The 12980-nt window shown below is 41.3% G+C and overlaps 1 protein-coding gene across 1 annotated transcript in view; it reads left to right on the forward strand.

The window, feature by feature from the left end:
• The first annotated feature begins 7639 nt into the window (after positions 1-7639).
• LOC126001826 (pikachurin-like) overlaps positions 7640-12980 on the forward strand; it is a 178624-nt gene continuing 173283 nt past the window's right edge. Inside the window, exon 1 of the mRNA XM_049769046.1 lies at positions 7640-7742. Within this exon, the coding sequence (XP_049625003.1) occupies positions 7640-7742 (103 nt within the window). The remainder of the gene's footprint in view (positions 7743-12980) is intronic.

Genomic DNA, 12980 nt, shown 5'->3' on the forward strand with positions numbered 1-12980 from the left:
CCGAAATTCAGGTAAAGCGCTCGGCGGGGCCAGGGGGTGTCATTCCCGGAGCTCCGGGGTCCGGGTGACTTGCGACGCCGGCGAAAGGACATCTGCTCGCCTTTTTGTCTCTCTATCCCTCATTCCAGGTTTGCAGGGGGCTTAACTGGGTTTCCAAGCTGTGAAAAGATCAAAGAAGCTGCCTGCTTCTCGCTTTCTGCAGCCCAAAGGTCCTGGGAAGGTGTGATGACCTGTGGGGCCGGAGAGATGGTGCAGTGGCTAGGGCGGTTACCTCGCTGGGTGGCCAAGTTGGGTTTGAGCTCCGAGTGATTCCTGAATGGAGAGCCAGGAGCAGCCTCTGAGCCTCGCCTGGTGTCCCCAGAGGGTTAATTTCTTTTCCTTCTTCCGGAGTTGAACTCCTGTATTGGCTGTGAGATTTAAAACTAAGATTTGTGGCCTTGGGTGTGTCTTAAAAGGAATTGAAGAGAGCTTAAAGGCAGCAACTTGCGTTTCCTATAATTCTTCAGGTAAAATGACCTAGAGTCATAATATATATATATATATGTATACATGTATGTATATATATTCATACATACATATATACATATATCATGTACTTTGATTTGGCCTCTGCGTGTGCGATGACCCAAAGGAGGGCATTCTAAATAATGAAGTTCTAAAATTGTTTTCCAAATAAAAATTTTTCTTCTTCTTCGCTCTCACTATATTTAGAACTGGGGTGGGGAAGGAAAGGAGGGGAATCTGTTTTTTCTTAGTTTACTTTGTAAGCAATGTTGACTTATGGGATTAATTATATCTCATGAACAATGGGAAACAATATAACTTTATTTGAATGCAGTCTGCAAAAATCTGCAGAAAGCAGTTTTTTGTCTTCACAAATAATGTTTCTATAAGGAAGAGACAAATCAGGGGAAATGTATCAGGGGCAGTGAAAATAATCTTGGCAGGTTCCCATGTGGCTGCTTACACATCTCTCTCTCTCTCTCTCTCTCTCTCTCTCTCTCTCTCTCTCTCTCTCTCTCTCTCTGTCTCTCTGTCTGTCTCCCTCTCTCCCTCTCTCTCTCTGTCTCTCTCCCTCTCTCCCCACCTCCACTCTGTTTCAGAACACCTGATCCTTGCTCCTGGTCTTGAAATTCGGTGTCATTATCATATTCCACACTTTTAAATTATGAAGCATTCTATTTCCATAGTTCAATTCAGTTTGGAGGTAAGAGCAACAGTGCAAGGTATTTTAAATATTTTATCTTCCTACACGCACACATATGCACACCCTCAATGATTTCTACGAAGGATGTCATTCTAATCCCCCTCTTTTTTTTTTTTGTCTTTTGGGTTACACCCGGTAGCGCTCAGGGGTTACTTCTAGCTCTATGCTCAGAAATCACTCCTGGCAGGCTCAGGGGACCATATGGGATGCCGGGATTCGAACCACCATCCTTCTGCATGCAAGACATATGCCTTACCTCCATGCTATCTCTCCGGCCCCTAAATTTCCCTTTTAATCTAATGTGAGACCAGTTAATTGAATTCTGTAGTTTTATTCACATCAAATCTCCTTATCACAATTTTAAACCACTGTTCAAAAAGAACAAAAAGTTCTATATTGACTAGTTTCTCCACAATCCTGTTCTGAATTTTAGGCCGTGAATATTCTGTTGGCCTCCTTTTGAAAAAAAAAAAAAAGACCCCTCTATTTTCTCCCCTTCTCATCATTGTTGATGTTGTTGCAGCAATGAGGGGCTGTATTCCTTCTGGCCACAGTGCTCCCTGGTACTTGCACTTCACATACTCAGCCACTGTACTCGCCGAGCTTATAGAACTTGTTCAGGAGCTCACACTCAGCCTGGGCTCAAATCATGGCTGTAGTACTCACAGGGGGTCAGTGTGGTGCTCACACTGCTTGCTATAGAATTACATTTATTAAAGTGGCATTCACTGTTTTTTAGTTGCTGGAATTTCTTAAAGCCATGTACTCTTTAACTGTGCTAACACATGTATGGTGGAGGTATATCTGGAAATCCTTTGTAGCAATAGGGCTGGTCCACAGCAGAGCCAGCAGGACCATGCTCTTGATGCATGTAGGAACCTAAGATTTGAACTCAGCCCCCTGTTCTTGGAAGGAAGGTCCTTGAAGCCCTTGTAATATTCCTCCAGGCCCCTCTCTGTCCTCTTCCCCTTTTATTGCTTCTCTTGGCCATTTGCCTGTAATGTAGAAACCCTTAGAGCTGATGATGGAGGCCATGAACTGATGCTTCCTTCCCTGAGGAAACCTTTCTTGGAGCACCTGCAGGCCATGTCTTTATGCCCCAACAGTGTGAGATGAAGGCCCCTCTCTTCCTAGCACTATTGTTCTGTATTAAATGGATGTTTAAGACACAGGAAGATCTTGCATTTGGGGGGTATCGAGAAACTAGAGTTGACCTTTGTACAGTACCAGTTGCAGTGGTCCTCAAACTATGGCCCGCAGACCACATATTGTATTTGTATCTGTTTTGTTTCCTCATTGCAAAATAAGATATATGCAGTGTGTATAAGAATTTGTTCATAAGTTTTGTTTTTACTATAGTCAGACCTTCCAATGGTCTGAGGGACAGTGAACTTAACCCCCTGTTTAAAAAGTTTGAGGACCCCTGAGAGCTACATGGTCCATTCACACCCTGTTATTTTTTACCAGTGCCTCCTGGTCTGTGGAGTATATTGCATATATAGAGTATTCAGTACTCCTAAAATCTTCTTTGAGGGGGTCACCTCTATGGTGCTTATGAATCACTTCTACTAGTGCTTAGGGGACTATTTGGGGGTGCCATGATTGAATCTAGGTCTGTCACCTGCAAGACAAGTATGCCATTGACAAATATCACTACCTACGATGGTATACAGCCTAGCCCCTCTCTAGGATTGCTCCAGCCCTAACCTAGGATTTTTTTTTTAAACTCAGGAATTTATTTATTTATTTATTTTGGTTTTTGGGCCACACCTGGTGATGATCAGGGTTTACTTCGGACTCTGCACTCAGAAATGGCTCCTGGTAATCTCCAGGGGACCATATGGCATGCTGGTGATTGAACCTAGGTCTGTCCCAGGTAGGCCACATGCAAAGTAAACACCCCTACCACCCTACCACTGTGCTATCACTCCAGCCTCTAACCTAGGATTTTTTTTAAATAATCTTTTATTTTTTAGTCTGGAGTAATAGTGCAGAGGGTAGGGCTCTTGCCTTACACATAGCCACCAGGATTTAATCCCTTGTGTTGCAAGTGGCTCATTAATGCATTGAGCAAAGGAGGTAGCCTCGATAAACAAATGCTTCTACCTCTCACCTTTCTTCTTCACACACTTCTACCACCTCAGGGAAATGCCTGGCTTGGGTCTGGGATGGTATAATCCCTGTGAACATTTAACATGGCATAGCGCAAATGCTCACATTCAGCTCCATGAGGCAGCCGACAAGCTGCTTCTGAAGCCTATTTGTTCTACATGGCATGAGAGATGATCCTTGGCATCTGAGTTTTTATGGAGCCAGGGACTCAGGCTGGAGTAAGGAGATGCTCTTTTCAGGGAAGGAAAGTCAATCCTAACCTTGATACAGGCATGTTGGACCTTCACCTTCCCTTGCAGAAAAGAATTTCAGAAGTGAAGCAAGATAGATTTTATTGAATGTAATTCACTGAGAAAGATTTGAGGGGAGAAAAAGAGACACGTGTTCAAGGGAGAACATGAACAGAGAGCAACTCTGCTCTTTTTGGTTTTACTTGAAGCACAGGTAGAGTTTTGAGAGTGGAAAGTCTGCCTTTTAAATATCTTGGCATATTAAATACATCCTATTTGAGACTGTGGAAGTACTGTTTGGACTAGGCTCAGCCAAGAAAGAGTTTCTCATTATTTTATAATTTTAACCAGACATCAGTGTTCAGGTTGGGAAGCTGCTCGGATGAAAATGACAGCTACTTCATAAACTCAGGGTAAAATTTCCTCCTGGGCTCATTTACATCCCTTGGAAAGACTAGTATTTGATCCGGAAAATTGTTCCAGATTAAAAACTGAATGTGCCCCGCTTGGCTCTGATGTGAACAGCTACCAGCTAATTTATAATCTTCCCCAGACACCAACAAATCCTGCTCGTTGCCATATGGGAGTTTCTTTGTACCTGTTTCCTCAGTAGAAATTGGTTTGTGCATAACACTTTGAAGGTAGCAGGGCTGGCACACTGGCGTGTTAGAGTAGTTCTGCTTTATTTGAACAATTCTGTTGGCATCCTCACACTCCTAAACCTATGTTTGACAAATACAACTTGGGTGGAGGCATCTTAGATTAAAAATCGTCCTGAAATCTCCATCTCCTCTTTTCTTTTTTTTTCTTTTTTTTTCTTTTTTGGTTTTTTGGGCCACACCCGGCATCGCTCAGGGGTTACTCCTGGCTATCTGCTCAGTAGCAGCTCCTGGCAGGCACGGGGGACCATATGGGACGCCGGGATTTGAACCGATGACCTTCTGCATGAAAGGCAAACGCCTTACCTCCATGCTATCTCTCCGGCCCAATCTCCTCTTTTCTTAAGAGAAAAAAACAATCACCAAGTAGCACCTTCAATTATGCATTTAATTTGGGCCCAAGGGAGGCCATCTTTCTTGCCTCCCTAAAATAACTTACTCCTGCCATTGAGTATTATTGTTCCTAAACTTATTTATTAATGATACTCAATTAATTTAAAAAAAAAAAAGCTCCATTTGGCAAGATCCATAAGGAATGGTTTTAAGTTAAGGCAAAATTAAATACAGTAATCACTAATGTCAATTAAGTTCTCCCTGCACTGTGCAAGGAACCTGAAACATTCTAATTCAGTCAGCCTTGTCGAGTGGACACTTTTAGGCCCCTGTTAAACTGAAACTGGCATGGTGGCTCAGAGAAAAACACTACTGCCTTAATCCAGGCTCTGGTAGAACCAGAAACAAATTCCTAACTGAACCGGGACTGCTCAGGGGACAGAGCCAGGCTACTAGGAGCTAAACAAACATTTGTACAGAGGATTATGTCCATGCCTCTGAAGATAATGGAGTGTGAATAATACCAAGGTGGAGTTGTGGAAGCTACTATCTATGCATGCTCAGGAACAAAGGGGTGTAATCTATGAGTAAATGCACCCCCTTGCTTCCTCTCCTTGGATGCTTGAGATCTAAGGCTTGTGAGGGTCAGAGAGATCCCTAAACTTGAAGACAGAAAAAAGGGACATCTGAAGATTGGTGGGGACTAGAACCTTGTCATTTCCCCAGGTCTTTGTAGAATTGTAAGAGAGCCTATGTATAGCCTTTAATGATTATACATTTAAGTCATGGACCTAAAAGAAAGTGAAAACTCCTTAGATTACCACTAAGCCTGAAAAATTAAGTAACTTGTCCAAGTTAAATTCAAAACTGCACCAGAACTACTAGTACCCAGAGCCTCTTGTATGGTCTCTGGCACTTCCTCCAGTCCCAGCAGGAAGAAGAGGAGGGAGAGTTGTCAAGCAGATGTGGAGCAGGAAGAAGGGAAAGGGAAATATAGAGACATCTGTATACACATACACATGTTGCCATGAGCAGATTGGTGATGCATGGCATTAATTCTCTGTGGCACTCAACAGCACTGCAGGAGGGGCCTATCTTCTCTGCCTTTCTAGTTGGCCTGAAGTTCCAGGGTCATTGGGATACAGTCAGCTTGGAGTTCAGAGTTCAAGGCTTCTCAAGGACCCTGGGCTCCAGAGTCATCCTAAGGGATATAATCAATCTTTAATTTTTTCCTTTCCATCTCTTCAGTATTTCTCTTACTGCTACAGTGGACTGAAATGAAGATGCAGGAAAATTCAGAAAAAAAAAACAAAAGCCTGGAAGAGCAGAGTTAGCTTGTGGTTAACATATATTAATTGATGGTAGGGAACATGTGTGTCCTAGGTAGGATATGTTGCTGCCAATGTAAGCCTGGACTATCCCCAAATAACCTGGGTTATAATAACCAGGGATTGCTTAGACACTCTCTCTTTGAGTTCTCATCTGAGTGCCCTTCCCAAAGCATGTATCTTAGAAAATTAATTTTCCTCTTTTTGGGGGGCCACACTCTACTGTGCTCAAATCTTACTCCTGACTCTGCACTCAGGGGTCTCTCTTGGCAAGGTCTGGGTACCATATGGGGTATCAGAAATTGGACTTCAGTTGGCCTCATGCAAGACAAGCACCTCATCTGCCATACTATCTCTCTCTTCTTCTCTCTCCTTTATCAATTGCCCACCACAATGCTGTCCAGACATAATTTGGTATTTGGGGAAAGTAAAGCTTATAAAAGCCACAAGGAGGGGCCAAAGCAGTAGGGCATTTGCCTTGCTCATGGCTGACCCAGGACAGACCTGGGCTCGATCCCAGGCATTCCATATGGCTCCCCTAGCCAGGAGCAACTTCTGAGCATACAGCCTAGAGTAACCCCTGAGCATCACCGGGTGTGGCCCCAAAACTAAAAACAAAGAAACAAAAAAAGCCATCAGGAATCAATGTAGATATAGGTGATATATTATAGACAGATGTGGATGAATGTGTTTTTTGAGCTTCTAGTTACTAGTTTCCTGTGTGATTCAGACATTGTGACAGAAATCCTTTCCTCTGATCTTTCATTCCATAAGCCCTCTTGCCTTCAATTTGTTTCTGCATAATCTCTAATCCCTAAAAAAAAAGTATCCCTCTCATCTCATATCTCTTCTCTCTCTATCTCTCTCCTTTGATTCTTCCTGAGATAAAAGGATAGAAGGTTCAGAGGCTGAGAGATAGAACAGTGGCATGTATTCAGCTTGAGTTCAGTCCCTAGCACCACATATGTTCTCTCACTCCCTGCCCAGAATGATCTTTGAACACAGGGCTAGGAGTAAGCTCTGAGCTCATCTGGGTGCCTCAAAACAAATAAAACAAACAAACAAACATTAGAGAGTTCAATGTTAGGAGTTGTGTTATAACTTGAGGTCATATTTGTTTCTCAGAATTCTTTGTCATGAAAGAGTGACTTGGCTAGAAAGTGTTGTTTTGTTGTTTTTGTTCTTGTTTCTTACCCTGAACACAGAGAGTAATAACCTTAGAATTCTTTGGGGAGTAGTTTTCTGGGTTACTGTAGCTCAGTATAGCTCCAGGGGTACAGAGCTAGATTTCTGGCAGACAAGGACTCATGTATTAGAGGCTGAGGTGGGTTTGTCCTGTGTTCTTCTGTATTTGCCCATTTCCTAGTGAGCATGACTTTTCTCTCAAAGGACTAAATGAATGATGGTGATGGTGGTAACTTGATTGCAACAGAAAAACTTTTGAGGTGCTTTTAAGACTGCAACACTTGTTTTAGACACTACATGCCCAAATGTAGGTATTGGAAATGTACCTTTTGTTTTAAGTAGAAAAAATTAATATTTCAGGGATGAAAGAGCTGAAGAGATTCTGTAAATTCCTTTTTTTTTTTCTCGAAAGTGCTGAGGAATGGGAGGGAAAGGATAAGAGAGACCAATGAGTAACACACTCAAAAGAAAGACGAGAGAGGGGAGAGAGAGATAAGAGGAGAGAGAGAGAGAAAAAGAGAGAGCACAAGTGCAGAGGCTTCTTCAAAGGTGGAGAGAGCCCCACATGTTGGTATACAATCCAACATGAAAGTCGAAAAGTCCATATCTGAAGAGGGAAGATTTGGGCAGCATGTGATCTGGGACCGTGTACTCAGACAACTCATGTGCTGTTTTCGTCGTCTTATTGGTACTTGGAAGAGAAATCATTTTAACTCCCCAAACCTGGTCTTTGAGTTCATTGGTTTTGGGCTATCATTTTGAAAGTGCCCGCCTCCTTAAAGTACCTTCAGCTCCTTGAAAAGAATTAGGAGGGGGCCGGAGAGATAGCACAGCGGTAGGTCGTTTGCCTTGCATGCAGCCCATCGGGATGGATGGTGGTTCGAATCCTGGCATCCCATATTGCATCCCCGAGCCTGCCAGGAGCGATTTCTGAGAGCAGACAGGAGTAACCCCTGAGCGCAACTGGGCGTGACCTCAAAAACAAAAATAAAAAAAGAGAAAGGAATTAGGAGATGTTTGTCTCCTAAAACAACCCCTTATTATATGGATGTGGGTGGGGATGGGAGGAGACCTCAACCCATTCCTGAGAGAGGAATTAAGTAAGCGTCATATCAAACTGCTGTCAGTAGGGGGCGCACGAAAGCAATTATAATTTTCTGACAAATCATTTCTGAACTTCTCAAGGGAGCATTGGTGAAAGGAAACGGGGAGCAATCCCAAGTATCTTCCAGGTTAAGCAGAACCTCAAGTGACTTGACACCAGTGGTTCACAGTCCCACTTTTTGAGAGCTGATCTAGGAGAATTAGCCTCTTTTCTTTGCCTACACCTTGTGGGTTGGCCAGTTTCTCTGGGCATCTATAATTTAGCCAGATCTATCCAGTGCTTAGATTCCCAGCATGTTTTTTTTTTTTTGTTTTGTTTTGGTTTGGTTTGGTTTTAGTTTTTGGATCACACCCTGCAGCGCTCGGGGGTTACTCCTGACTCTATTCTCAGAAATCGCTCCTGGCAGGCTCAGGGGACCATATGGGATGTCGGGATTCGAACCACTATCTTTATGCATGCAAGGTAAAAGTCGCCCTCCCTCCATGCTATCTCTCCGGCCCCTACATTCTCAGCAGGTTTTCAGGGGACTGGATTTGAGACTTATCCCCTAAAAGCCTTGGAATAACATTTCTCCTGAGTCAGTTCTCCTACTCACCTTCATTTTCCTAGTCTGTTAATGGAACATAGAGGAAGTTTCATTGCTAGCAAACAGAAAATTTCTAACAGTGTGAGCCACCAGCCAGGACTAACCTATATAGGGCCAATCCCTCCATCCCATTTTCTCCAGACTTACACTAGCTTTGAGAAGCTACATCTTTCCTGGGGTTGATTTCTTCTAACTGAGCAGAAAGGCTTGGATAATAATACATTTATGGATATTTAAAAAAAATCATGTTCAAGTTCAAACTCCGTATTGTTCCAATTTTAGTATATGTGCTGCCAGATGAGCACAAGTTTGTTCAGACACTTTGTTAGAGTTTATTTTAATTTTAAAATTGAACCACAAAGTTACAAAGTTGTTGATGGTTGAATTTCAGTCATGCAAAATTCCAAATCACTAGTGTACATTTCCCACCACCTAGTTTCCCTCCTACTTTCCCCTTCCCAGGCCTGCTTCATTGGTAAACATTTTTTTCCTCTTCCATTTAAGTTCAGACACATTTTTTTAAAAAATTACTTACCTGGATGAAAACTAGGTAAATTATATTAGCAAGATTCAATTACCTTATCTGTGAGAATAAAAAGAAGGAAGAAGCTACCATTTGAGGTTGCCAGAGGATAATATGGAATAGGACATGCATGACATTATAAAAAAGAGAATTAGATATGTAATGTAACATTATTTAATTATATTGTAAAATTGGGATTGTTTCTTGATGGGGCAAAACCTGAAAGAGTGCTGTAGGCTTTATTAACACCACCATTATGACTGTATGTACTTTTGCCTTTGGCTAAGTACATTAGTACATGAGAATGCATAACTTTATTTGAACTGAGTTGTAATCTTTTCCAATAAATGAATTGATAGGGTAGAAAGACCCTTTTGGTCAACCAAATTCCTTGACTAGGAGATAGAAAAAGTTTGCTGCCAGGACTTGATCTTCTTTAAGAAACAGTAATTAATGGATGTAGGTGGCTTTTGTTTGGAAATTGTCTTTGGCAAAGTTTTGCAGGGCATGGAAGCAGTTGTGCTGGAGAGACAGCTATCAAGATTGATGTGTGACTGAGGGAAAATCACTGTGAAAAGAGTGAGCTCTGAAATAGTTTGGATTTGTTCATTGATCAGGCCGTAGTGTAATTTGTGAGCCACTTACAATGACATAGAAAGATAGAGGTTAAATTCTAATGGTTCTTATTTTCCGATAAATAATTCTTGCATGTACTTAATCACATTACTGCCCTCACTTACCCCCAAATAACCCCACCAGAATCAAAGGAATAAAACGGCCTGTGCTTTGTAGGAGCTAACGCTCTGCAGAAAGATAGGACATTATTATCTACCAATAATCCTAACCATTATTATGACCTTAACCAATCAAGCTGACTAACACAGACTACATTTTCTGGAGCTTTGATCTTATTTCCAATCTCTCTCTTCCTCCTCCCCTAAAGGCTCTTGAAGTTTTGGTCTTGGTCTGACTCTGCAAATCTTCAACAATTTAAATCTTAACACTTGTGTTTGCTGACAGGGCACCCGAAATCCTGAATCAGATTTAATGCAACGTTAATGCTATTTATTTTTCTTGGTGCAATAAGTTTATATTAGCCACTTAATGGTTTTCATTGAACAAAAGGAGTTGTATCAGCAGGCACTTTTCTGTAACATCTGGGCATTTGGAAACATAATACTTAAAAACAACCTGAGTTTAAAGCCTTCCTTGGACAGATGGCTAATTTTATTGATGTAACCTTACATTTAAGAATAGGCCCATGATCCTTTGCTTGTAATTCTTAGAGTGAGCAGAGAAATAGATAAAAAGGATGATGGCTATGAATTAGATGCCTGTTATATTGTTTGTAATTTATTTTCAAATGTTTCAAAATAAATAGTCCTTGTGTGACTTACTTCAATCTCTACCCTATGGGTACTTAATTGACACTTTAAGTAACTTAGGACTCTGCCATAAGAGTTTATATCTTTATTAAGCCCCAAGAGACTGTGCCATCCCCATAGCCAAATGTTTTGAACTTTATCTCTGTGCTTGCCAGGAACCCACATTAGAGCAATTTAGTTTACACATTGAAGAACTTTACATTAAAATCCATTCTTTTTTTTTTTTTTTTTTTGGTTTTTGGGTCACACCCAGCAGCGCTCAGGGGTTACTCCTGGCTTCATGCTCAGAAATCGCTCCTGGCAGGCTCGGGGACCATATGGGACGCCGGGATTTGAACCGATGACCTTCTGCATGAAAGGCAAACGCCTTACCTCCATGCTATCTCTCCGGCCCCTAAAATCCATTCTTAAGGGGAAAAGAAAAAATATTTCAAGTGATAGTATAGAAAAATTCAGAGGGTTTGTTAATTAGCATAACTTATCTTAGAATTTGTGTTTTCATTCATGCAATAGGTGATTAGTTAGCAAGATAGTACATGTCTTTTTAGATTTGCACACACACAAGAAATACCACACACATACACACATACACAAGAATCCAGCAAATCTAGCAGGCTGCTTTGTAGTTGGGCCAGAGAAATTGAGACTTTTATTTACTTCACTTATAAAATGCATTTGTCTGATCTAAAGGCAGCATCAAGTGCTGATACTTGCCTGTAGAAGGTTGATATGTACCTTTGAGCAAGGTGCATGCAATAATCACAAAAACTAATATTCATTGCTGTGACAAACAATTCCAAATCCCAGTAGTTTCAACCAGAATTAATTTAAGTTTATTCTTTTTTGGGGGGGGGGCGGTTTACCCAGCAGTGCTCAGGCTTTACTCCTGGCTATGTGCTCAGAAATCGCTCCTGACAGGCTCTGGGGAATATATGGATGCCAGGAATCGAACCCGGGTCCATCAAGGGTCAGCCGCGTGCTATTGCTCTGGCCCCTAATTTTAGTTTCTTTTTAAGTCCAGAGTTAAGTATTCCCATTTGGCTGCCCTCTTTCAAATAGTGACCTGAGGTTACTTTTGAGGCATTTTGACTTCAATATCTCCACCTTGTAATGAACTATCTTTAAAAAAGGCTCACAGGAAGAGAAAAAGGCTTTGGAGGGAGATTTTTATGTGCCAGGCCAGAATATGGTCTGGTGTCCTCAGCCAATTTGTGAGGAGTTCAGCAAATTTATTTCAGCTGTGTACACAGAAAGCCAAGACCAGAGACATGGGTCGTCTCTAATACAGGTTTCATTATTCTTCAAAGGATGAACAAATGGATGTTAACACAGTTGTCTGAGAATTTATGTCACTTCTTTCAATGCAATATTTGTACATATGGAAGAATTTGGTCTGGAATTTGTTTTTATTATAGTATAAAACTTGGTTTAAAGCAGCTTATGCCCTTCTATCTCTGCTTATGGGAGGCTACCATGATTTAACAGGAATTTCTAAGAAACAAGGAACCCAACTATCTTTGATCAGTTTATAATACTGTCCAAAATTAAGCATAATGTAATGTGAGTATATTAAATTTGTGGCCACATATTTCCTTCATTTTTACAAAAAGCAAATATTTTTAAAATAATTTTTATTGTGATCAAAGTGAATTACAAGTCTTTCACAATAATATTTAAGGTACATAATGACAATAAATTAGGGTCATTCCACCCACCAATGTTGTCCTCCCTCTACCCATGTACCCCAGCATGCATCCCATACCTCCCCTCTTTGCCCCATTGACTGACTGCTAGTGTAACAGGTCTCCTTTGTGTATAGCTTGTTGTAGATTCGGTATCAATTCTGGTGTTGTTGACTTTGGGTTTGGTGCTTAAGTCTGATCATTTTTTATTTTTTGGTTTTTTGGCCACACCCGGTGATGCTCAGAGGTTACTCCTGGCTATGTGCTCAGAAATCGCTCCTGGCTTGGGGGACCATATGGAATTCCAGGGATCTAACCGCAGTCCATCCAAGGCTAGCACACACAAGGAAGAGATGCCTTATCATTGCTCTGGCCCCAAGTCTGATCATTTTTTATTTCCACTTAATGTTCATACAACTGGTTGCTCCTGGTATTATCCATTTTTTCTCTCAATTTATGAGGGAGAGCAAGATGATTCAAGTTCTGTGGTTCTGTTGGAGAAAGAAAGAAAGAAAGAAAGAAAGAAAGAAAGAAAGAAAGAAAGAAAGAAAGAAAGAAAGAAAGAAAGAAAGAAAGAAAGAAAGAAAGAAAGAAAGAAAGAAAGAAAGAAAGAAAGAAAGAGAGAGAAAGAAAGAGAGAAAGAAA

Source organism: Suncus etruscus, chromosome 2 (genome assembly GCF_024139225.1).
Source record: "Suncus etruscus isolate mSunEtr1 chromosome 2, mSunEtr1.pri.cur, whole genome shotgun sequence".
NCBI lineage: Eukaryota > Metazoa > Chordata > Mammalia > Eulipotyphla > Soricidae > Suncus > Suncus etruscus.